The sequence below is a fragment of the Podarcis erhardii genome (assembly GCF_964252035.2).
Source record: "Podarcis erhardii genome assembly, chromosome: 14".
NCBI classification, from domain to species: Eukaryota; Metazoa; Chordata; class Lepidosauria; order Squamata; family Lacertidae; genus Podarcis; species Podarcis erhardii.
Genome location: NC_138503.1, coordinates 7,539,175 through 7,564,802, shown reverse-complemented (window position 1 = coordinate 7,564,802; position 25,628 = coordinate 7,539,175). Strand labels below are relative to the sequence as shown.

Genomic DNA, 25,628 nt, shown 5'->3' with positions numbered 1-25,628 from the left:
ACAATGTGCCTGTTAAATCTTATCTGTATAGAACTCTCTCAAATAAATAAATAAATAAATAAATAAATAAATAAATAAATAAAGGATGTGCAAAAACAAAAACAAAAACAAAACCCTGCACCCAGGGAACAGCCTAGTAAGCACCAACAGAGGAATGGGCCAGATTCAGTTGTTCGCGGTGCCTAAAAGAGGTTTGCTCTTGGTCTCTATGAGATATAATTCCCAAATGACAAGCTTATGTGGGCTTCAGTACAAATACACCATCTGATTCATAGCCCAGAAGATTCTGCACTTCAGCCGGTGATGAAATCCTGAGCTTACTGCAATGCCATCCTGTCATCCCTGCAACACTAGGGAAATGTCATGGTGCTGTTGACATTGGGTTGCTTATCTTGAGCAATAGGTCAAGTGGGTTTAAGTTAAATTTGGTTTAAGCTTTCATACAACTGGTGGCACTCCAAACTGCCTCTGCCCCTGCCATCCTAAAAGAACACATTGTGAGGCCTGCTTCCTAAGGGAAGCAACAGAGGTTTCTTCATTTACTTTCAATATCATTAAAATTCCTCCCTAGTTTTAACCATATCTTCTTAAAAAATATCTGCACGGACTTCAAAATAACTTCCTTCCATTGGTTTAAGATCATGGACTAGGATTCTACCCTGAGGTAGTGGGAACCCCAACAACTCTCAGTTGCCTTGTGGCTCACTTTAGCGGAAAAGTTGTTGCCTGTATTTTAAACAATTATAATTTAAATTTTACGAGCATAAATATATATGTAAATAAAATGCACACTGTCTAGAGATATAGCAGCTGTTTGCCTAGAATTTCTAGTAATAAAAAAGGTAGTTTGACACACATGGGCAACCTGAATTTCTGTAGTATACGCCTCTTTTCTGACTTGGGGAGACTATCAAGTATTCCTACTGGAGCCCTGGGTTTTCACATCAACAAATGCAGGGTCCTCCACAAAGTGTAGTTTACCATCATATCGGCTCTACACTACTATCTTGTACCACTTGAGTGGAGAGGAAATTGCCACAGTTGGAACAACGGTTTGTCTTGCTTAAAGCTGGATGCCTGACAACAATGAGGTGTTTACCCTTACATCTCTACATAGAATTTTGTGTAAAAATAGCTTTGGTGTATTAAAAGCATTGCAACAAAATACCTGCAATATAATTAGAAATGTGTTCTTTGGTACCTACCTGATATTTTTACAATGAAATTGTGGGGTTGTTTTGGTTTGTTTGTTTCTTTGTTTTTTTAAAAATGGACACATCCCTTAACAAACAAAGAGAATGCAATTGGTTAAGGAAGCATTCAGATTTCTTTGCCTTATCTGAACTTGTATCCAGGTACTGAACTGGAAAAGTTCAAACAATTAAAAGAGCAAAATCACACTACTTTTTAAAACGAACTCATGTGACTCAATGCTGTTATGGTTGTACTTTCTGAGACCAGCTCTGGCTATGTTCCTCGCTGCTGGTGGGCACCCGGAATCCTATGTACATCTTTCACCTCCATGGTGTTACCATAGAAACAAAGAGCCATATCCGAGAGCATCCTCGTCACTGGTAAGAAGCAATGGCTGCCCTCCAGATCACTAACCGGCCACATAGGGCGGAAGAGATCATGGTGTAAAGGTGTAAAGCCGGCAGCTTTCCCTCTTTTCCCAGTCTCTTCATTTTGCAAGCCATCATCCCACTAAAGTGTGTTTCTTCTAGCCAAGTCATCATCAGGTGAAGTTAAGTCTTTGGTTTCTTTGGGGCTTATAAATAACATTTTTTAAAAAGAGTTGAAGTATAAACCTGCTTTCTTGAAGTCCTGTTCAGTTATTTTTAAAGCTTTTCCACCGAAGATTAGTTTGTGGTCAATTCTTTACGCTTTGGTACAAGTGCTTGATGAGGAAGATGAGTTGCCTGAACTGGAGCCGCCCTCCTCTTGCCACTTATCCAGGCTCCTCCGTCGCGCGTTCATGAAAAAGTTACTGACTGTGCTGAGCTCCAGACCCAACTGCTGTGAAATGGTGATTTGCAAATCTTTGGAGGGGCGCTTGTTTTCCTTGAATATTGCATGTAGAGTCCGGCGCTGGACGTCCGTAAAGACCAACCTGGGCTTCTTGGGGGTGTTACTTTTGTCCTTCCCATGCTCTTGCTCTTTCCGTTTGCAAGCTGAAATGAAAAAGAACACAAGACTACATGGAGATGGCAGAAATGACTGGCAGAATCCGAGACCTGGGAGAAGAGTCGGTGGAAGAGGACTGGAAGAAGTTTAAAGACTATTTGCACAAATATTGTAAAATGTTTGAATGTTAAAAAGATGTTGGATATAAAGACAATATGGCATTAGTGACATAGTCAAAAGGAGTATGCAAAAAAGTGTGGAAAAGAAAGGGGGAAAAGACCAGAGTAATGTTATGTCAAACGTATATTAAGTGGTATAAGGGACTAAGTTATAAAGATTAGGTAAAAAATGATGTGGAAAGAGAAGAAAAACTGGAGACATAATAGGTTGGAACATATAATTATAAACGAGGTTTGAAAGAGGGTCAGAATTTGCTGAACCTGATTGTGTAAAGGGGAACACAAAAAAGGGAGATGTGAGGAAGTCAAGAAAGAGGGTTATAGAACTATGAAGTTAAAAAATTGGATTTATTTTTTGTTTCTTTTAAATGTTTTTTATTTTTTTTTCTTTTCTTTTTCTTTTTTGATATATCTGTTTTTGTTGTATGTCTGTTTTACTTATGTTTCCGTTTTGTAAAATTTCAATAAATATCTAAAAAAAAAAAAGAAATGAAAAAGAACACAACACTATGGCTTGACTTCTGTGCAAAGTGTGGGGTTTGCAGCCAAATCATAAATGCATGTTTTGCTAGACAGGCACAGGGCCAGTACACAGAGAATTCTTGAACTTCCTAGAGAGGACTCTCTATGTGGTCACTTCCCCTACCTGCTCTGGGCAGGAATTCTGTAACAAAGAGATAATCTATGATACTTCTTACCTGTATTGCATTTGCTGTCTGCACTGAAATGTAAGTACAGTGGTACCTTGAGTTACAAACGCCTCAGGTTACAAACGGTTCAGGTTACAAACTCCGCTAACCTGGAAGAGTTACCTCGAGTTGAGAACTTTGCCCCAGGATGAGAACGGAAATTGTGTGCCGGCGGCGCAGCGACAGCAAGAGCCCCATAAGCGAAAGCACGCCTCTAGTTAAGAATAGCTTCAGGTTAAGAATGGACCTCTGGAACGTATTAAGTTCATAACTAGAGGTACCACTGTAAATCTTTTTTGTTACTAAAAAATGTGGTTCATTCTCTGCAACGGAGGTGAAGAAGGGGAGGTCAACAGACCACAAATAAAAGGGATAAAATGGTGTAAGTGGTACCTCTGGTTACGTACTTAATTCGTTCCGGAGGTCCGTTCTTAACCTGAAACTGTTCTTAACCTGAAGCACCACTTTAGCTAATGGGGCCTCCTGCTGCTGCCACGCGATTTCTATTCTCATCCTGAAGCAAAGTTCTTAACCCGAGGTACTATTTCTGGGATAGCGGAGTCTGTAACCTGAAGCATATGTAACCTGAAGCGTCTGTAACCCGAGGTACTACTGTAATTGCCTTAATCCTAAACTTTAGTAAACTGCAAAATGTATAACGGCTTTACTCTGCTCAAAAGGCTTCACAGCCCGTTTACTTTCTTTATTTCTTTAAACCTCTGGGATAGGAGGTTTACATTTCTCAATCCCTGTCTCCCACAGTGAATGTCGGCAATGTGGTAACTGCTGACATTTGCAATAGTTCTTGATATTTTAGGATCAGATTTGTTTTCCCCAACCCATTAAATTTATATATAACTTGATTGTAAGGGAGGAGGCACAAGCTCCTGTGCTCCTGGTATCTATGGCCCAGCCTTAAGGCTGGTGGAAGATAAAAGCCTCAGGAGTTGTTTTCTGGGGGACTTCCGGGTTGGCGCCATCGCCGAATGGCGGGCTCCCTCCGTGCTCCGGAGGGAGCCGGCTCGGCAGGGGCTGGGTTCTACCGCGCCGGCGACACGGGGACCCGCAAAAACCATGGGCACGGAGCCCCATGGACATGGTGACTCGGCTGGCACCTTTGAGCCCCCCCCGGCCCGCGAAAGAGCCTTTTTAAAGGCTGGAGAGCGGGCGCCTGGGGGGGGGTGGTGCTTTGAGTCCGCCGCTTCCCCTGCCGAGCGAAGCCGCATGCCATTCGGTGGAGAGCGCTGGCTTCTTCCATTGAAAATTTGGATCCAAAAGAGCAACCTGTGAGTAATTGGAATATGGATTAAAAAGAGGGATAAATTTTTAAAATCCGGAGCGAGCGGGGGGGTATAAAAAGGAAGTCATCCCCCCCCCCATTGTAGAAGAGCCAAAACAAAGGACTTAACAACTAAGATCGAGAGTGACCTTATCTTGATGAATTAGTGACTTCGCGAGGGAAAAATATAAGATTGAGCTGGAGGAGAAAAGTGGAATTTGAACTAAAAAGTAACCCCCCCCCGGAACCCCGGGAGCGACCGGTGAAAATGCCTGGGGAAGAGAAACGGAGGTTTTGACAGCTGTCAAAGAGCTGTCAAAATGGAAGAACAAAACAGAGACTTTGTTATGAGGACTTTGCCGGTTACATTGGTTATAAATTGGATATAAAATGTTTCAAATAAGGATCAACAAGCTACTTGGATTGGTGGATGTGATCTGGAAGGGAACTCAGTTACTGAAATCCATCTAGAGGAGCTGAGGGATATTGCAAGTGTTTTTGACTGGAAATTTGAACAGTTGAACAGAACTTTTTATCTCCTGGGAAACTGCAGAAATGGAACATTATTTTGTCTACAGAGGTCTACACACTACAGAAAACAATGGATGTAAATGAAAGGGACATGACGCAATGTTTTGCTCCTGAATAACAAGCCTCTGCAGAGAAACTAGAAACTTTTGGAAATAGAACATTTCGGCAGAAGAGCAGGGAAAAAGCAAAAAATAAAAAGGAGGAGTGTGATTAATAAGAATAATGAAATAACAAGATCTGGACAGAACTGGAAGTGGGAACATTTGGGACATTCAGATTTGACAAGCTTACAGAAATAAAATTGGAGTTTTTGCTCCTGGATATAAAAATCTGGATAGAAGAAATGGGCCCCTTTTTGAGATAGACTCCTTCTATGATTGGACACTCGAATTTAAAAATGACTGGTAAAGGACTAGAGAGGTCTGGGTTTAGAGAGATGTGGGAACCCCAGGAAGATATCAGATGTCGAGGGATATTGGGAACGCAACCGGGAAAGGGGGGAGGGAAATCTGGAATCCAAAGGGTGCAAAACTATTTTTTATCTTGTTTATTTTTATCTGTATTATTCTTGAAGGGGGGGAACTCGTGGAAGGGAATTAGGTCGATCTTAGGGGATGGGAATTTTCGAAAAATTGGGTTATTGACGATAAGTGTAATTTGGGGATAAGAATTTGTTGAATTGATTTGTTAAACTGGAAGACAAGAGGGGGAGGGGAGGGGAAGTCCTGGTTATTGGAAAAAGATTTTAAATTGGATTTAATTTGTTTTAAATTGGAAAACTTTAATAAAAATTATTATTATTTTTTTTTAAAAAAGGAGTTGTTTTCTGATGTTGTGGCTGAGTAGTTGGGGCCTGCTGTGCAGAGGGCAGATCCGGGAGGCCTTAGATCCACAACAGCTAAAGCTCTCCCTGCTATTCCTCAGAGATCTACCAGACTGGGAAGAAAAACCACACCAGCCTCCAGGAGCTAGTATGGCTGTTTGCTCTCCCATTTGAGTGAACTACAAAAGGGGGGAAGCACCCCACCCTCTGCCCTGAACTGGTGCAGCCTTGGCAGGATTAGGAAGTGGTCATGAAGTGTAGGGACGCGGGTGGCGCTGTGGGTTAAACCACAGAGCCTAGGACTTGCTGATCAGAAGGTTGGCAGTTCGAATTCCCATGATGGGGTGAGCTCCCGTTGCTCGGTCCCAGCTCCTGCCAACCTAGCAGTTCGAAAGCATGTCAAAGTGCAAGTAGATAAATAGGTACCGCTCTGGTGGGAAGGTAAACGGCGTTTCCGTGCGCTGCTGTGGTTCGCCAGAAGCAGCTTGGTCATGCTGGCCACATGACACGGAAATTGTACACCGGCTCCCTCGGCCAATAAAGCGAGATGAGTGCCAGAGTCAGCCATGACTGGACCTAATGGTCAGAGGTCCCTTTACCTGTATGAAGTGTAGACTCCCCCTCCCCTCCCCTCCCCTCCCCACTCCACCCCGTCTCCATAGGATTTCTGGGGCCAGGAATGATTTTTAAACAGCATAAATATGATAAACATGCTTAGCCAGCTGCTCCGATAATTTTGTTCCCTTTGGTGGTCACTAGGTGGTGGCCTTGTTCTCATTGATGAAGCATATTTAAGTAGAGTAGGAGCATTCAGCTCCATCTGGTTGTACTGGCAGGCTCTGCCCCCACAAACCCTGGCCCAGCCCAAAACATTTTGGCTCCTGAGGCAAAAACACAAAATGTCACCCCACTTCCAGGGAAGAAGGAGTGAATGGAGACCTACATCAGGGACAAGAAGGGTGTGAAGATCTACTTCAGGAGCAAGCGAGGGAGTCAAATCAACCTTACGCAACGGTTGAAGTGTGAATAAAAGGCCGTTTCAGGGGTGGGTACAGAAACCTGGAGTCCTCCAGAGGGCACCCCACCTCCCAGGGGTGGAAGGAGACCAGCAGCGCTGCTCTGGAGATGGCATTTGGGGAGAAGGCTGCCAAGGATCCAGTCTCCAAGGAGTGTGTTGTCGCTGTCCCTGCCAAAACAGCAGTGGACAAGTCTTCCTTGGAGGCCAGAGGATTCCTTATCATAAGTACAGGTTCTAGACATGCAAAGTTTGTTCTGTTTAAAAACACTGTGAGGAACGAGTAAAGAGTTTTTGCTCTTCCTGCATTTTTGATTATGGCTCGATGCAGCTCCATATAGGAACCGAGCAGCTTGCATAATAATAATAATAATAATAATAATAATAATAATAATAATAATTTTTTTATTTGTACCCCGCCCTTCCTGGTTCAAAAACCAGGCTCAGGGTGGCTAACAACAAATTTAAAACACTTAATTGTAAAAGCAGCAATAACAATAAAATTCAAATTTCAGAAATCAATTTAGGGGAAATAAACATTAGATAATCACCAGGGCTAGCTGGCTGAATTGGTCCTACTTGGGCCAGCGAGGAGGCCAGGGGAGAATTAGCTGTGGGGTCTCAGAGTGGGTAATCTTCATAAAAGGGGAGGGGGAGGGAAGGGAAATAAAAGATCAGGCTGAATTCAAATTAAAGGCCAGGTGGAATAGCTCTATCTTACAGGCCTGGTGAAAGGAGGTTAAATCCTGAAGGGCCCTAGTCTCATGGGACAGAGCATTCCACCAGGTCAGAGCCATCACTGAAAAGGCCCTTCAGGCCCTTGCATGAATGGAGGAACAGCTTCATACGTCTATGGGGAATAAGAAAGTAAGAAGAGCTTGCTGGATCAGGCCAGGGGCCCATTGAGTCCAGCATCCTATTGGCACAGTGGGAAGCCAGCAAACAGGAGAAGAGCACAAGGGCATGACCACCACCGGCCATGGAGGCAGAGCAGACTTTAGGATGCTTAGAGGGTTGTTGTTTTTTTTAAAGTACCGCTCCCCTCCCCATGGAAGCAAGAGACAAAACAGTGGTTTGGGAAATAGAGCACAGCCAGTTATAGACAGCAAGGCATGAGCCACACATTGGGATAATGACATCCATCTACAATTGCAAATCTACAGCTATCTTTTCACCTTCATTTAGGGTGTTTTAGGTAAAAAAAATTTTTATAGGGACGCACGCGGGTGGCGCTGTGGGTAAAACCTCAGCGCCTAGGACTTGCTGATCATATGGTTGGCGGTTCGAATCCCCGCGATGAGGTGCGCTCCTGTCGTTCGGTCCCAGCGCCTGCCAACCTAGCAGTTTGAAAGCACCCCCGGGTGCAAGTAGATAAATAGGGACCGCTTACCAGTGGGAAGGTAAACAGCATTCCGTGTGCTGCGCTGGCTCGCCAGATGCAGCTTGTCACGCTGGCCACGTGACCCAGAAGTGTCTGCGGACAGCGCTGGCTCCCGGCCTATAGAGTGAGATGAGCGCACAACCCTAGAGTCTGGCAAGACTGGCCCGTACGGGCAGGGGTACTTTTACCTTTACCTAGGTCAAATTTTGAGCCAAAATACATCCGTATTTCTCTCACCTGTTTGCACAAAGCAGTCAAGGTGGTCAATAAACCAAGTGTATGACAGCACTAGCAGCTCCTATCCAGCATTGCTTGGGAATTATAAGAAACCCAAAAAAGTCAGTGCAGCTTTGAAATCAGTGGTCAGAATCAGTGTACTTTTGAAAGATTCAGTCTACCTTCTTGATTTGAAATGGTGTTTGATTTTATCCAGACATAGACAAAAACATGGTCCTTGATGTCAGGAACCAGCATGCAAAATTTTGGTTGCAACATCTCAAGTGCATAGAGAATAAACAGTTTTGCATGAGATGCTCTGGCTTCCTGTGCTAGCTACTGTTGTCCACTAGATGGAACACGCTCTCTGTATAAAAGGAGGAGCACAGCCAAACAAAAGAGGGAAAGTGAGGCATCTGCTCAATGTGACTCATCTATTCCCATTTCAGTAGATGTTGGAGGTGTCAGAACAGCAATATTCTAGCAGCCCTCTGCATATCATCATCATCATCATACCGCCATTCATCTGAGCATCACAGGGTGGTTTACAGTACAAAAACACAAAAATACATAACATAATAACAAACTAAACAATAAAAAACCCACAGTTTAAAAGGCCATATACATAGAAACAGATGTAAAGATTAATGGCATGTGCCACTTTTTCTCTAGTGAAGTGTGCAGAATGAGGCCAACTTAGTGCCAGAAGTAGGAAATGCTAAACCAGGGGTCAGCAAACTTTTTCAGCAGGGGGCCAGTCCACCATCCCTCGGACCTTGGGGGCTGGACTATATTTTTTGGGGGGAAATGAACAAATTCCTATGCCCCACAAATAACCCAGAGATGCATTTTAAATAAAAGGACACATTCCACTCATGTAAAAACATGCTGATTCCTGGCGAGCCAGATTTAGAAGGTGATTGGGCTGGATCCGGCCCCCGGGCCTTAGTTTGCCTACCCATGTGCTAAATGAACCATTTCCTCTAAATAGCTGCTGGCAAAGTTGCCTTCTCTAAGCTCTGTTCTGAAATACCGGCAATGTGGCAAACAGAAATTAGGCAACCAATTTAACGGAATCGAAACTTCTGCCAAAAGGTAATGGAACTAGCTGGCATACTCTACCAGGTAGGAGGAAGTAGAATTACTGACAATGTCACTACAATCTGCCTCTTTCAGTTGAACCAAGATGAATGACTGACCTCCAATAACTCTAAATGGTTACTGATGCACTGAGGGAGGAGCATAAATCCCAGATAAAAGTTCCTCTTTTCAACAACAACAACAAAGGCTCAAATATTTTGAGTTGACATGATTTCAAGCTTGATGAAATGAAAACTTAGTCATGTGGTGCAGATTCAAGGTTAGAGATGTTGCACCTGAACCGTTGCTGAGTATTGCTAGGTATTCTGGAACACCTTTGAAGAAACCATGGATGGTGGCAGTAGAGATCATTTTCTTCCCAGAATTCCTGCTTCCTCCCACAATGGCCAATCACCTGTTTTCTTTCCATTTTGGGGACCAAGTCTCTCCCCTGTTTCCTCTATCCACCTGCGTGTCTCTTACAATATTTGACCAGGTGTAGATCAGTGCTGCTTCTGGTCTGAAACAGCCTCTCTCTTTGCAGAATAAAACATGGTGAGGGCCTGGAGAAGCAAGCAAGGACGCACACACCCCTGGGTGACCTGGAGACATGCTCTGCCACTGGGCTGAAGGCAGCCCATCATAATCCCTCACCCTGTTCTCCCAGTAGCCAGCCAGAGGAACATAGGAAGCACCTTATACAGTGGTACCTCGGGTTAAGAACTTAACTCATTCTGGAGGTCCGTTCTTAACCTGAAACTGTTCTTAACCTGAAGCACCACTTTAGCTAATGGGGCCTCCCGCTGCCGCTGTGCCGCTGCTGTGCCGCCGCCTCATGATTTCTGTTCTCATCCTGAAGCAATGTTCTTAACCCAAGGTACTATTTCTGGGTAACCTGAAGTGTCTGTAACCCGAGGTATCACTGTACTGAGTCAGACCATTGGCCCATCTTTCTTGGTATCGTCCATTTTTATATTATTTATTTTTTACTTATTAAATCTGTATACTGCCCCTCACCAATAGATCTCAAGGTGGTTCACAGCATAAAAATACAAGGTAAAAACACAAAATACATAATAATAACAATAACAATAACCTCCCCCTCCCTGTACCTCCCCCCACAGTCCTCTTCCCCACTTGCCATTCCCAGCAACAGGTTTTCAGAGGTCAAGCACAGCCATATGGGCATCCCAGACTCTGGCAAATGCAAGGTGGAGAAGGAACATTTTGGATCGTTGCCTGGAATGAAGGTGAGCCCCCTCATTTCCCCAACAAAGTAAGAAACGGTGAGACACATGGCATTTGGCTGCAAGCAACGCGCCTGGCAGCAGTTTCCAAAGTGGTCTTTTGGGGAGTCACATGCAACCGAGGAGCCTCTTTGGGGCTCCTTTTGCAACCTGGTGGGAGCAGAACCATCTCTTTTCACCACCACTCAGAATTTGGCGGTTTGGGTTTTATTTGCCACTGGTGCTTATCTAAGTTCTGAATTAGGGCCCCGGTGACTTGTTCCCACTACTGGGCAACAACCGTCCAACCTCACTTGTAGACAAACATTAACAAAGAATAAATGAGCCCGAGGAGAGGAGGATATAAATCAATCAGCCACAAGGACGCTGCCAAAAAGCAACTGCAGAGTCCCTTCTGGCATCAGCGCAGTTGCCATTAAAGCATCAAAGGTTTTCTGCATGTGGTTTTCTAAGGAGTGGATGATGAGAGGAGGAAGCGTTGGATAAAATACCCATCCTCCTCTCCCCACAAACCAAAAAGGTCTTTAACAAACGTTGCAAACTGAAAATCATCAGCACATGTCTAATATCAGCGGGGGGGGGGGTGTCCCCCATATAGTGGGTGCCTCTGTGCTAAAGACCCCACTCTTGTAGAAGCTCCAGCAGCTTCAGTGATGGCCTCATGACCTTATGGGCAGCCCCACACAGAGTGTATTGTACTAGTGCCTGAATCACTCTAGTCAAGCTGTCTTAATGTCAGGCGGCAATGGATCCAACTTCCACGGCAGGTCGCCATGTATGGATAAGACAAGGAAAAGTTCTTACCAACTGCTTTTTATTCAATATTCACAGAGAGAGGCATGGAAATGCAGCCTCTTGGAATAATGGCATTGCCCTGAGTGAGTCTCCACCCCCTCCCTCTCTCCCTTCATGTGTCATCATTACGGGTGCTGAGATGCACCCTCTGTCTCTGAGCTCTCTGCTCTCCTACTTTCAATGCTTGCCAGGTTCTGGGAAGGAGGGAGGGGTCTGGAATGCTTTCTAAAGACACTGTGTCCCATCAGCTGTCCCCCTTCTGGTGCTTATTCCTCCTCCTCTCCCATATTTCTCAACCTTTCCCCTCATCTTCCTCTGAGAAGTGACCTCCCTCAAAACCCCTGTTGTAATTCTGAACTGTCTTCTTCTTCTCTGGAAGGGTCAGGCTGTTAGATTTCTGTTATGTGCAGTTTTTGGAGTCACAAGACTCTGTTTACATTCCAGACTGTTGGAAGTCTCACGGGAGACGGGAGGCAGACGTTGATGTTACTGGTTTCCTGTTTCTTCCAGTTGTTCACTGACTCTCACAGAGAGCAGATGCATGTTCTTTCTGTCCTGCATAGTTAGAAATAAACGTAGCGATGTAGCACATATTTTCGGCTCCTTCTGCTGCTGTTTGGATACTTTGCGTAATGGGAGTGTGCCTAAAGGCTTAGGTCGTTAATCACCGTCGGAGCAGAGCCTCGATGGATTCTGAAGTACGACGTGGAGGAGAGCCATTTCAGCTCGGTCGTATGCAAGCTCCGACACAGGCTGGGGAGGCGGGCTCCACCATTCCTCCTCTGCCCAGTCCCTGACACTTAACCCAAGAATGGTAATACCTGGTGCATTAGCTAGAACAACGGTTGTCAGTTTGCTATGCCAAGTTTAAGGTTCTGCAGTTAGAATACTGAACTCTAAACAACTTGGGGCTGAGCATTGGGGACCAGAAGATACTCTGCAACATCCCACAGCTCAGTTGTCCTAGAATGATAGAATTGTAGAGTTGGATGGGACCCTGAGGGCCATCCCTGGTATGCAGGAATCCTGCTCACAGCAGCCACCCAATGCCACTCTCTGAAACTGCATCCATAAGTAAAAGCAGAATCACAGAAGGATGGCACGTTGGACAGCCACCCCACAGAATCAGGGTACCACCATGATCAGTGGTATTCAACACCACTGAGAGGTCAAGCAACAGTGACATGGCTTCACTCCCCATCTGCCTCTCCCAGTAAAGGTCATCCATGAGGGTAACTGGGGCTCTGTGAGATGAGCTGGCTATGTGCCCTACAAGATGCTCCAGAATCCCACACAAAGTGGCATGTATCCCCCTCACCCTCACTGGATAAGACAAAGGGGAAGAGCATTCGTTAAAAGTAGAAAGTTGGAAACAAACTGATGCCGGGGTTAAAAAGCCTCACGGGTCCATCAAAATCTGAAGGCATGGAAGAGATCCAGTCCCTCTTTCTGTTCTGCCAATAGGTGCCCACAGCCAGGCACTCAGGTGAATAAGTATTTGGAGTGCCATTTCCCTTTCCTTATTTCTTAACGTGCCCCAAAGGGCTGAAGTAAGTATGTGGTGCTGGTGGGGAGGCTAGTAACTTGTGAGTACCCACTCTTCATACAGTGGTACCTCAGGTTAAGTACTTAATTCGTTCCGGAGGTCCATTCTTAACCTGAAACTGTTCTTAACCTGAAGCACCACTTTAGCTAATGGGGCCTCCTGCTGCTGCCGCGCTGCCGGAGCACGATTTCTGTTCTCATCCTGAAGCAAAGTTCTTAACCTGAGGTACTATTTCTGGGTTAGCGGAGTCTGTAACCTGAAACGTATGTAACCTGAAGCGTATGTAACCTGAAGCGTCTGTAACCTGAAACGTCTGTAACCTGAGGTACCACTGTACAATAAAATCCCTGCACTGCATAAGGGCAGCAGTCTCCTGCAGACATTCTGCTACAGAGCTTAAACCAGAAGGCAATGTTGCACCTGACTGAAATCATTGACGGGCGCAGACGATCAAATTAATTATGCAATAATAACAGGATCCACTGCACCACATTACAGTTTCATCCTAGGTCATAAAACGTATTTATGGTACATGTCTGATGATCAGTGATTCCATCCAGTGTCCCCAAGCTTTGATTGCAGCTTTTATTATTATTATTCTTGCTGGGCTGATGCCAGATAATCTGCCAGGAAAAAGTGACTTTGGGGGAGAGAGTGTATTTGCAGGAGAGCATGTGGAAATGACAGAGAGGAGAGAGAATGTATCCCACTCTTCCTAAGCCCCCTCACAATTCACCTGAGGGTGCAGCGGACCAGCCCCTTTATATTGCAGCAGATTCTTGGCCAGTCCAGTTGAAGAAGACCAGGGAATGGGCGCTGGCTGAGAGACCCTGGAAGCAGAGGCACCGTGCAAGTCAGAGGAGGTACAAAGAGTCCCAGCAGGCCGAATGCAGTCTTGGCATCTCCTCCATGCATCACCACGGCACGGAGTGGGGCAAGGCAGGAAGCCCCCCCCCCCCATTCCCAGCACCCCTTCCTCCTGGAAGCAGCACAAGACCGGCTCTTGGCAGCAAAAGTGAATTCTGCTATCATTTTCGAGAGCGGTGATTGATTGTTGCCTTTAACGTATTGCTTTAATCACCTGTCCAAGGCTGGGAATATTTCAAGCTGCAGTGGCATTCATTTCCTAACTTGTTACTAAAATACAAATGTCAGCACAAGCCTTCTCCATAGGCCAGCGATGGAACAGGCTGGTGACGCCCATCTCTCTCTCTTTCCCCAAAGGCTGCCTTAGAACATTGTCAGAGCCTAGGTGTGAACCCCAAAGTGGCTGAAGGGGAACCTGGGTCCTCGTTTGACCTCTTCTTGCAACTTGCTCATTGAGGAGGTATTAAAGGGCGCTGAAAGATTTTCTGAACTTTCCAAATGAGGGCAGAAGCCCAAAGAAATGGTTCAAGATAAAAATTTGGCAGATAGAAGGCTGCAGTGTGCTGTAGCAAAAATGTGTGCTGGCTTAGAGATGCTACAAAACATCAAGTTGGAGAGGAGAACCCACAGGAGGCAATTGGGATTTCACCAGAAACCTGCATTTCCCTCTAATGACACCCACACCATAGAACAACAAGTGCAAAAGAACGTATCCATTCTGAAGGAAATCAGCCCAGAGTGCTCACTGGAAGGACAGATCGTGAAGCTGAGGCTGAAAAAGAAGGCTGATCTCCAAAGAATTGATGCTTTCGAATTATGGTGCTGGAGGAGATTCTTGAGAGTCCCATGGACTGCAAGAAGATCAAACCTCTCCATTCTTAAGGAAATCAGCCCTGAGTGCTCACTGGAAGGACAGATCGTGAAGCTGAGGCTGAAAAAGAAGGCTGATCTCCAAAGAATTGATGCTTTTGAATTATGGTGCTGGAGGAGATTCTTGAGAGTCCCATGGACTGCAAGAAGAGCCAACCTATCTATTCTGAAGGAAATCAGCCCTGAGTGCTCACTGGAAGGACAGATCGTGAAGCTGAGGCTCCAATACTTTGGCCACCTCATGAGAAGAGAAGACTCCCTGGGAAAGACCCTGATGTTGGGAAAGATGGAGGGCACAAGGAGAAGGGGACGACAGAGGACGAGATGGTTGGACAGTGTTGTCGAAGCTACCAGCATGAGTCTGACCAAACTGCGGGAGGCAGTGGAAGACAGGAGTGCCTGGAGTGCTCTGGTCCATGGGGTCACGAAGAGTCGGACACGACTAAACGACTAAACAACAACAAAAAGGGCTCCGTCAGCCAAGAGTGACAAATCCACATTTTAAAAAAGCCCCGGACCTTTTTGTAGTTTGGGAAAGCATGGAAAAAGGCATTGAAAAGCATGAGGTGAATTAGTGCCTAGCAGGAATGTGTGTCGGCACCCTATGGACAAATTGGGATCCCAATGATGGCCTAACCTCCACGTAAGCTCTGGGCCAGCAAAATGCTGAAAACTGCCCTATTTAGACAGGCCCTCGCAATATTATTTTTTATCTAAAGCATTCAATATCTATTAATGTTTTTTATTATGTTTCCCAAATACTTGTAAACTTATTTTCTTCCAGTTTATATGCTGTAAGCCACATTGCTATACTCTAAGAAAGAGTGAATAATTTTCAAATAATTGAAAAAAGCAAATCAGAACAAATGTTCAGTAGGTTGTCTGAAGGGGTCCAGAATCCAACTGGTTTGAACTTCAGCTGAGAAATGGAGCCTAAAATACCTTTTGAGCCTTTTTGGTGGCATCAGTGCCACATGCGGCCTAGATTAATGCAGGAAAGAAACCTAAATGTCAAGCTTTACATTTGCATAACAGGCTGACTGGAGGAACTGCTTTGAGGGTCCTGTGTGAAGTTAGCGCTGTAAGAAAGTGTTAAAGAGGATTCCCTGTTTAGGGAAGTTTTTAATGTGTTATGTTTTATCGTATTTTTAATATTCTGTTGGGAGCTGCCCAGAGTGGCTGGGAAACCCAGCCAGATGGGCGGGGTATAAATAAATTATTATTATTATTATTATTATTATTATTATTATTATTATTATTATTCCCTCTCAGATTCATTCCCCTCTGTAGCCAATGCAGAAACTAGTTCTGCAGGTTTCCTTTGCTTTCCATGTGCTGATGTGGAAAAACTGGACATTGGCTCAAGAAATTTCAATGACCAGCCCTAAATGTGCATTTTGATTATCATGACCCATTGGATAATGCTAGTGTTGAGCATCTCCCTTCCTTGCTTTCATGCCCAAACAAGTTTCTAAACGCTCTTTAATTTTCAATTTTTTAAAAATCCATAAAAGAACAGTCCCTTATCCTCACAAATGCTCACATAGCTAAGGAAGATGACACTGACTTAGAACAGCACATCACCCCCAGTTCTTGATTCAAGGGCATTTTCCTTTGGGGCTGAGATTAATGGCCAAGCTGCTGAAGTCACCTCCTCTAGTTCATTTCTCATGTTCCATAGTTATGTGGGATTAGCAGAAGCTGCTACAGCAGGAAATTAGAAAACCAGAGCAGGCTTTTCAGTAAAGCAGGCCAGCTCCCGCACCCACCTCAATTATCCTGCCAGGTGGTTTACTACCAGGCCCTGCCCAGGCTGTTGGTTTTACCCTTCACTCTTCATAGCCTACAAGAAACGCAGGAGAAGAACCATCTCCTCCAGCGCCAACTCTGTGCAGTACCACTGGTAGCAACAGGCGCCCCATTCTGTTGCCCTCTCTGTGCTTGCCACCACCCATGTATAGGGCACTGAGGGCATATGGGGCTCAGAGTCCCCACTACCTTACGGTGGCCTCCTTAGGAATAGGAAAACAGCCAACTGAATTCCAAGTCTCCTGTTTGGCAACCCCAGCCCACCTCCCCTTGTGCTTTCCCAGCTGCTTGGACCACCACCAGCAGCATGACTCCCATGGTCCAAGCAATGGGTCAGGGAACAATCAGCCCAGGACAGCCCAGAAATCCAGTTCAGCAGTTTTGAACAGAGTATAGGAAACAGAGAAATGTGGAGATACAGTGAGCATGTAAATCAAAGTATATTTAAAAAAGTAAAAAACCTATGCCAGAATCCTGGTCTTCTCATCCTACACTAGGCCAATAGCAGAACGTACTCGCCTACCTTGGCAGTTCCAGGAAGAGCAGCCCAAGAGGGAGGAAGGTGCTGGGAACCATCCTAATTTAAAGGCCCTTTGCTCCCCAGTGCCCCCAAACCTATAAAACATTACAGTCATACCTCTGGTCGAAGTAGCTTTGGGTTGAGCATTTTGGGGTTGTGCTCTGCGGCGACCCGGAAGTAACGGAATGCGTTGCTTCCAGGTTTCGCCGCTCGCGCATGCACAGACGCTCAAAATGACGTCACGCACATGCACAGAAGCAGCGAATCGCAACGCACAGGCACGCAAACGCAGGTTGCATTCTGCTCTGGATGTGAACAGGGCTCTGGAACGGATCCCATTCGCATAAAGAGGTACCACTGTATTCAGAATTGTGGTTTACCCAACCCACTAAGTAACAGCAACAATGAATTGCCCATTTTTTCAAAATCCAATTAAAATTATTTTGTTTAATTAATTGAACAAAACTGATGGACTTGATTGAGTGACACCAGCCAGCTTTTCAAAGTCTGATACTCATTTACACCTCCAGCCCTCTCTTGGCATCCTCTCTTAGCCCAATGCACACCCCGCTCGGTTTTGCAGATCAAGGCTCCTGTCCGAAAAGGGGCTGAGGGGTTGGCTCCCTCTGCTTGTTCTACAGCAAGGCATGGGGAACTGGCGACCCTCCAGAAGGTGCTGGACTGCAACCACCTCTGACCGCTGGCATTGCAGAGGTGAGGTCAGATCCCAAATAGCAGCAGGTGGAGGTGGAGATACATAGTCAGTTAGCATTTCCATTGGAAAGGCGAAGTTCTTGTCACCGTTATTTCCTTGGGCAAGGAGTTCCATAGTTCAGTGTTCCCCGAGCTAAGTACAGACATTGGGCTGTGGAGGGATGGTGACACAGCCTTCTCATTTAAGACAGAATTTGCTGACCCAGAGGATCTAAGTAGGAAAGTCCATGTTTTACATTCCCCCCTTCCATGCCTCTCAATGTGTTTTTATTACTCCACTGTGATTTCCCCCCTCTCCTTCTCCTCTCACACCTGAGCTATACTCTACTCAGATGGGTGGGGTATAAATAATAAATTACTACTACTACTACTACTCCCCCCTTAGTCATGCTGGCCACATGAACCGGAAGCTGTATGCCGGCTCCCTCGGCCAATAAAGTGAGATGAGCGCCGCAACCCCAGAGTCGGTCACAACTTGACCTAATGGTCAGGGGTCCCTTTACCTTTACCTTTACTACTCCCCCACCCATTGCCAGTTTATTTCACATCTCCTCTCCTTTCCCCTCACATTCCCTTTCTCCTCCTGCAACAACTCTTCTCTCTCTATCCCTTTTCCTTCCTATTCCCAGGTGAAAATAGGAATCTTTTCTCTCTTCATCTTAATTCCTCCAGCACTGGGCCTTTTCCCAGTGACCAGGGGTCACTGGAAGACCAGGGGTCAGCAAACCTTTTCAGCATGGGGCCAGTCCACTGTCCCTCAGACCTTGTGGGGGGCCGGACTATATTTTGGAAAAGAAAGAACGAATTCCTATGCCCCACAAATAACCCAGAGATGCATTTTAAATAAAAGGGCACATTCTACTCCTGTAAAAACACGCTGATTCCCGGACCGTCCGTGGGCCAGATTGAGAAGGTGATTGGGCCGAATCCGGCCCCTGGGCCTTAGTTTGCCGACCCATGATAAAGAGGACCTTCTCCACCTGAACGACCTGCCCCCTATACTCAGCCTGTGCTGGCAGCTGGGCAGTAGAAAGCCTAGACAGCCAGCCACTTAGGTGCATCATCGCAGTGAGTCAGGGGTGCCAACCTGAATAAAATATTGAGGACCCAGGTAAGCCCCGCCCCACATAATTGATCGCATAACCTGGTGCATGCACACCATTTTAATGTCAATGCCCATTAACTGGGGGGCCACCCCTCAAATATTTATGGGGGGCAATTATTATTATTATTATTATTATTATTATTATTATTATCAATAACAACAACTTATTAGTTATACACCACCCATTTGGCTGGGTTTCCCCAGCCACTCTGGGCACTTCCAGCAAAACACTAAAATATAACAACTTATTAAACATTAAAAGCTTCCCTAAACAGGGCTGCCTTCAGGTGTCTTCTAAAAGTTTGGTAGTTATTTTCTTCTGACATCTGGTGGGAGGGTGTTCCACAGGGCAGGCACCACTACCGAGAAGGCCCTCTGCCTGGTTCCCTGTAACTTTGCTTCTTGCAATGAGGGAACCAGAAGGCCCTCATGTGTCCGGGCAGAACGATGGAGGTGGAAACGCTCCTTCAGGGAGGGACCTCGGCCCCTAGAAGCTGGCTCCTAGGCACTTAGTCAAGCTATTGATTTACCTAGCTCAGGATGGGCAGCGAGTGGTTTCTGGCAGCCCTGCCTGGAGGTACCCGGACTAACCCTTGGACCTTCTGCCTGCGAAGCAGATGCTCTGTCACTGAGCAGACAGGGAGCCCTGCAACCCAGCTGAAGGAGGAGGGCAAAGGCCCTGGAAAAACCCACCCTTGGTTTGCTGCGGAAGCTTCTGCAATTCCTGGCTTGAGTGGAAGTCGGAGGAGACCCAGCGGAAAGCAGCGGCAGGATTTCGCCTTTCTCTGAAGAAGCTGCCAGGGGGAGGGGGAGGGGCGCGTTCAACGTCACGGGGAAACCCTGCCAGGAACAAAAACGCAAAGCCGCACCTCCGCACCCAGTCCAGGTTTCTTTTATAGCGCAACCGAAAGAAATAGTCCCCGTTTAGTGCAATTGTCTGGAAAGATCAAGAGGAGACACGAATTTAAATGCTTGCAAAATGCGCAGAGAGGATCCTCGGTCTTTATCCCTATTTCAAGGATTCCGCCCCATTCGCGGCCCAGTGAAACTTTTCCAGGGAAGAAGAAGAAGAAGAAGAAGAAGAAGAAGAAGAAGAAGAAGAAGAAGAAGAAGAAGAAGAAGAAGAAGAAGAAACCCCGAGGTTCTTGCTCGCTCGCTCTTCCCCCCCCCATCCCCCAAGGGACCCTTTCTTGTTGTGCCCCCCTCCTAGTCAATTGGGGTCCGCCATTTCTTACTTTCGGTTTGCCAGGCTCTCTCCGGCAAAGCGCAACTTGGCCAAATTTTTCATCACCTGCCCAGCCGAGCCCCCCTCCCTGGGCCTTTCTCCGGGCAGTTAAGCCACAGCTAAGCCTAGGAGATGGCGAGCTGGGAGACGCTGGATGGGCGCTAGAAGCCGCCTGCTTGTCATTCTGGGCCAGCTGGGCTGCCTGGCAGGGCGCTTCAGGGGAGCGAGAGCAGCTTGGAGGGGCGACTGCGGGGAGGAGAGAGAGATCACGGCAGATGCCACGTGTTTCGGACCACTGGAAAAAGCCGAGAGGTGGGAATGAGGGAAGCGAAGGGGCGAGTTGCTGCTGCTGCTGCTGCGGGATCTTAATCGGCCCGATAATTCTTCCCTTAAATGCCGGAGAGCGAGTTATAATCCGGAGGCGAAATTTAATTTGCATTGCCTGGAGTAATTTACGACGTTTCGAACTGATGTTCATACATCAATATCAATCGGCGCAGATTTTTGCCACTTAGGAAGATCATCTCGCCTTTAAAACCTGCACAAAATAAAATCGATCGTGGGTGCATTTGCTTGGCTTGGCTCTGCTCGAAGCCAGGAAAAGCGGTGGCGGGGCGAGGGGGCGCAGGAAGGCGGTCCAGAACCTGCCCGGCCTCCCCGAGGAGCCACCGGGGAGGAAGGAGAAAGCCTTCTTCGAAGACCGAGACCTCTGGGCCGCCGGCACCGCGGGGAAGCCGCCTCAGACGCTGCAGGCGCCTTCTCTGCTGCGTCTTGGGGATGTCACCACCTCGTTGCCACAATCCGCCCTGTAGCTACCCGGGGCTGGTGGAGCAAAAATGGCCAAGCAGGGAGCTTTAGGCTCCTCACTCATCGTCCGTTCCCCGCAGAATGATCAGGGGAGAAGCGGGGTAGGAAATCCCGTAGTCTTATACAGCCTCGGCTGTATAGGATGGACTCATAATTATTAGATAATAAAATATAATAAAAATAACGAAATGTATTTCATAACTGCATTACAAAAATACATGCAACCTTCCAGTTCCAGCCACGAGGATTGCTTTGCGCGCGCGCACCGACTTCCCTCTCGAGGAAAGGGCGTGTCGAGTGATTCCGAGATCAAGGGTTGTTTCCTTCCAGTATCGATCTATGCAAATCCCCTCCCAATAATCGAAGGGGAATCTCTTCTCTCCCCGCCCAGCCGCCCTCCCCACGGAAGCAGCCTCTTGGCAGCGGGAGAGCCGTCCAAAGCGCCTCCAGCCGGGCACTCGTGAAAGGCAGGACGGAGCCGTGGGTGATGCGCACGCTTTGCGCAACTTTTGCCGCATCCTTCCACGGCTTTTCCCGGCAAGCGCTGCTCTTGCTTGCGAGCCTCGACGGCTCGGGTCTCCTCAGCGGCTTGGACTTCCCTCAGTCAAAGGGTCATTTCGCCAGCCTCAGTTTTGCGGGCTGTTAAAAGCTTTTGCCGGCTTGCAGGCAGCAGGCCGAGCCCGGAGGGAAACAAGAGCTGTCTTCCCAGGGCGAGAAGCCAGCGCCTCCAAAAGCCAGGAACTTCCTCGGCTCTTCCAGGCGCCGCTGCTCTGAAGCGCACAGGCGCCACCTGCGCGGGACCTGCGCGCTCCTCCACCTTCGCGCCAGTCCGGCCTTTCACCAGGGAGTTCAGCCCGAATAGCTCGCCTCGTTTCTCTTTCCATCCACACAGCCGAGAGACCCTGCAGAGAGAGAGAGCCAGCTGTGCCCAACGCCTCTCCTGCGTAACAGAGACCTGCGGGGTCAAGGAGGCGGAAGAAACCCCTTCCCAGGCCAGCCTTTCGCCTGACCCTCCTCGCCTTCGGAGGAGCCAGCTAGGGAAGCTCCCGACTTTGGCTTCTGGAAAATTTTGTGGGCAAACCGTTGGCTACTACTGTATTTGCTGAAAAGCAAGGGGCGGGCGGGAGGTCCAAAAATCAACACAGTAACGAGCTCTGTTTGCAAGGAATCGTGCACTGAACGCGATCCAAAGGGACCTGCAGCCACCACCTTGGACATTAATCCGGACAGACTGGAAGACACTCCGCGGCGCACGCGTGTAAGAGGAGGCCTCCACGCGAGAAGGAGCAGGGCAGCAGGAGGACCGAGGACGTTTAGGTGAAAACGCCAGAGCTGCAGCCATCGGCCGCCGCCTCTTGCAGTGGCCACACATGTGTGTGTGTGTGTGTGTGTCTGCCGCAGCCCCTTGGCACAACCGTGCGGCTCCGGACGCGAGGAGAGCGCGTGGAAAACGCTTTCGGCAGGAGGGGGGCTTCCCACGTGGCCCCGATTCCTGCCCCATCCGGACGCGCCACAAAGCGCTGTCGGCCAGCTCTGCGCCTCGGAAGACCAGCCGGATTCGCGGCCAGGGAGCGACAAGAAAAAAAAGGCCGCGCGGAGAGGTCCCTCCCTCGCTCCTGAAGGCACCGCAACGACACTACACACCCCTCTTGCCCAGTGGCCACCCACCCACCCACTCCATCCTCAATCTTCGGGCTGGTGGGCCTTTGTTTTGGAACGGTGCAGGGGGCGTTTTGGCCGAGCTGGCCGAAGGGGAACAAAGCCGAGAGAGCCCCTTGCGTGTGCAGCCCCCCACCTCGCGTCGGCCCGCTGCTGGCTGCCTCCCTCCCACCCCATCCCCGCCGCTCACCTGCCAGCCTGAGCGCGGACATCCTCTGGAATTCGGGCTCCTGTAGCCACTTCCACATCCTGCGGAAAGTCTCTCTGCCGGACTTGAGCTTGCTCCACGGCTTGGGGTTCCTCAGCAGGTCCGAGAGCGTCCCCTGGGAGCGGCAGAGGACGCGCTGGGCGAAGATGGCTTGCGGGATGCTGTAGCGCTTGAGCTCGGTGGTGATCCTCTGGGCGACTTCTTTGGTGTTGATCTCCTCCATCTGCCCAGAGCCGCTCCCGCCGCCGTTGACCTGCCCGGAGGCCGCCGCCGCTCCCGCCGCCGCCGCTCCCGGGTGGGCTTCCCGGGGCCCGGCACCCAGGATCTGCCCGTGGCCCGGCGCGCTCAGGTGGGCGTGGGGGTGGTGCGGGATCCCGTGGAGAGGCCCCATGCCGGGAGCCGAGGTCGGCGTCAGGTGCTGCTCGCCGTGCCTGCCCAGCAGGGCAGGGTGATGCGCTTCGTAGCCGTTGGGGGCCAGCATCTTCTCGGCGGCGGCGGCTCCCGGGTGCGCGTAGTGGGGGAGCCCTTGCTGGGAGCCGTGCAGCCCGCCCAGGCCAGAGCCGGAGAGCGGAGAGAGGCGCTGCCCCATGCCGGGGACGTCTTTGGCGTGGTAGGGCGAGTACAGGTTGTTCATGGAGGCGGCCAGGCTCCTTTCGTCCCGCATGAGGGTGAAGCTCCCGCTCACGTTGCCCGACAGCCGCTGGTGAGGATGGTGAGGGTGCTGAGCCGGGTGGTGGGGGTGGTGGGGGTGATGGTGATGGTGGGGGAATTTGTCCGCGACGGTGGAGATGGGCGGGAGCGGCTGCAGGGGCGTCAGGGTGGTGTAGGTGCTGCTCATGCTCAGGCCAGGCGGGGTCTCGCAAGCCATGGTGATGGTGGGGTGCAGAGGGCCGCCCAAAGGGTGCTCCGCGCCGCTCCGGTGGTGCGCGTAGTCCCCTCCGTCCAGTAGGGCGGCCATGCCCAGCGGGCGAGCGCCGTGAGCCAAGAGGTTGCTCTGGCTGCCGCCGCCGCCGCCGCCGCCGCCGCGGGGGTGGGCGCTCCGGAGCAGGTCGGGGCCCGGCTCATGGCTCACCCCGTGGAGGTCGCCCAGAGTCTCCATCGCCAGTTGGGTGTTCATGGTGGCCGCGCGGGCGGGCGGGCGGCGCGCACATCTATCTGGCTTGTGTGGCCCGCGAGGCACCGAGGAAGCGCTTCCCTTGGCCGGCTCGCCTGCAACGCCGGCACCTTCCCTGCCCCCGAGGCCGCTCCAAGCTAGCTCGCTCGCCCGGCCTGGGATGTTGCTGGCTAGAATTTGGGTTTTATTCCAGGGGGGAGACGCGGCTGGGGGGGGGGCTTCCTTTGGTGTTGGGAATGAGCCCCCGGCAGATGCCTCCCCGCCGGTCTCCCTAGAACAGCCTCAGCCGCGCCGCCAGTCGGGCTCCGTGCGCCTCCCTCGCCATCGCCAGCTCTCCCGCTTACTGTTTCAGTGGCTTTGGTGACGGGCTCCGCGGTTGCAGCTGCCGGGGTTGGGAGAAAGCGGACATGCGCGCTGGGGACTCACGCAGCGCCTCCCCCTTCTCTCCCTCTCTACGCCCCCCCCCACCTGCGCGCGCGTCAGGACCCACACACTCACACGTGCCTGCTGCTGGCGCGCGCGCAAGACCGGCTAGTCCAGAGATGGGCTGATGCGCGCTGGCGTCGGAGGCTGAGAGTGCCAGGCACTGACCAAGAATGTGCGTCGGGGTGTGTCCATGGAGGAGGGCGCCCGGAGAGGCCGCCCCTTATTCTCCCCCCGCCCGCCCCAGGCTTGGGACTGTCCCCGAACTTCCCGCGGGTCGTGGCTCATCTTGCCCTGAGCTCCACGAGAAGGCGGCGTCTCCCTCCGGCGCCGCTGGGTGCTCCATCCCCTCGGCGACTTCGCGCTTCCAGCAGAGAAGCTGCGCGCAGCTCCGGGCGGCGGATAGGAAGACTCCCTCGCGGGTTTTTCACGCCTGGAGAGCGCCGGTTCGGAGCGGGTCGCAGTCTCCGCTGTTGCCGGCCGAGCAGGAGCGCCGAAGAACCAAGAGTGGGCGGGGACGAAGGCAGACGAAGCCGGGAAGAGGGAGTCAGAGGCGCCCCCGTGGTCACTCCTTCGCCTTCAAAAGGCTGCCATCCCGTGCCACACATTTACCTGGGAGGAGGTCCCCCTAGAAGTCAGTAGGCGTGGGAAGGACTGACCGGCAGCAGAGGCTGTCCAGAGGTTCAAGGGACCTCCGCAGGAGATTCCGGTGGGAATTGTACCTGGGACACACAGCAGGCGCTCCTCCCACTGAGCCACTATGGGCGTAGCCAGGATTTATTTTAGGGGGGCAGGCTTTATGTTAAGGGGGGGGCAAAACCGAGTTATCTGAGACGCAATTGGTCAGTTAGATAAATATTTTTATATATTACTTGATTTGGGGGGGGCAGCTGCCCCCCTGCACTCCCCTGGCTACGCCCGTGTGAGCCACAGGGCCCTCCCCCTTCTCTTCAGGCTGGTGCCCCTCCTCTCTCTCGCATCTCCTTCCAAAGAGTGCGGGGGTACCTACCGCCCCTCCCCCGCTTTATTTTCACAACAACCCCATGGGGTAGGTTTGGGGCTGCAAGCGGCTCACAAGTGTCCAGACATCCACTTCTCCATCTCACGCGGGCAGCTTGTGGTTGGTCTCTGCCCCTTTCTGTCACTAGAAAGAGCACTGAAAAAAAGTCATCGAAGCTTCCTCGCGGGTCTGATTTGCTTCCTGAGTCCACCAACCTGTCTCTAAACCAAGCGGTGCGAGATATCAGGGCTTCCAGGGGCTTACCTGGGGTTGGAAGGACCTTGCACAGTGCACTTCCTCCCCTCCAAACTCGTAACAGTATGAAGACTGCTGGGAAACGTTTTTTGGTTTAGAGCGCCAGGTTAGAGGAATGAGCCTTTGCTGCCTCTTCCTTGGGCAGAT

At 49.6% G+C, this 25,628-nt stretch overlaps 1 protein-coding gene across 1 annotated transcript; it reads right to left on the bottom strand.

Moving 5' to 3' along the window:
- Window positions 1–1,073: 1,073 nt before the first annotated feature.
- ONECUT1 (one cut homeobox 1) lies at window positions 1,074–24,153 on the bottom strand. The gene is made up of 2 exons (XM_081839098.1): window positions 22,672–24,153; window positions 1,074–2,171 (listed from the first exon to the last, which is right to left on the bottom strand). Exons 1-2 carry the CDS (start codon window positions 23,804–23,806, stop codon window positions 1,879–1,881), a joined length of 1,428 nt encoding a protein of 475 aa, XP_081695224.1. The 5' UTR covers window positions 23,807–24,153; the 3' UTR covers window positions 1,074–1,878.
- Window positions 24,154–25,628: the final 1,475 nt, after the last annotated feature.

Bases quoted from the DNA above. Each gene is read 5' to 3' on its own strand.
- ONECUT1 (XM_081839098.1), bottom strand. From the start codon at position 23,806: ATGAACACCCAACTGGCGATGGAGACTCTGGGCGACCTCCACGGGGTG. The intron at 2,172-22,671 runs GTGAGCGGCGGG...TTTTCATTTCAG, and splicing joins GTCCGCGCTCAGGCTGGCAG to CTTGCAAACGGAAAGAGCAA.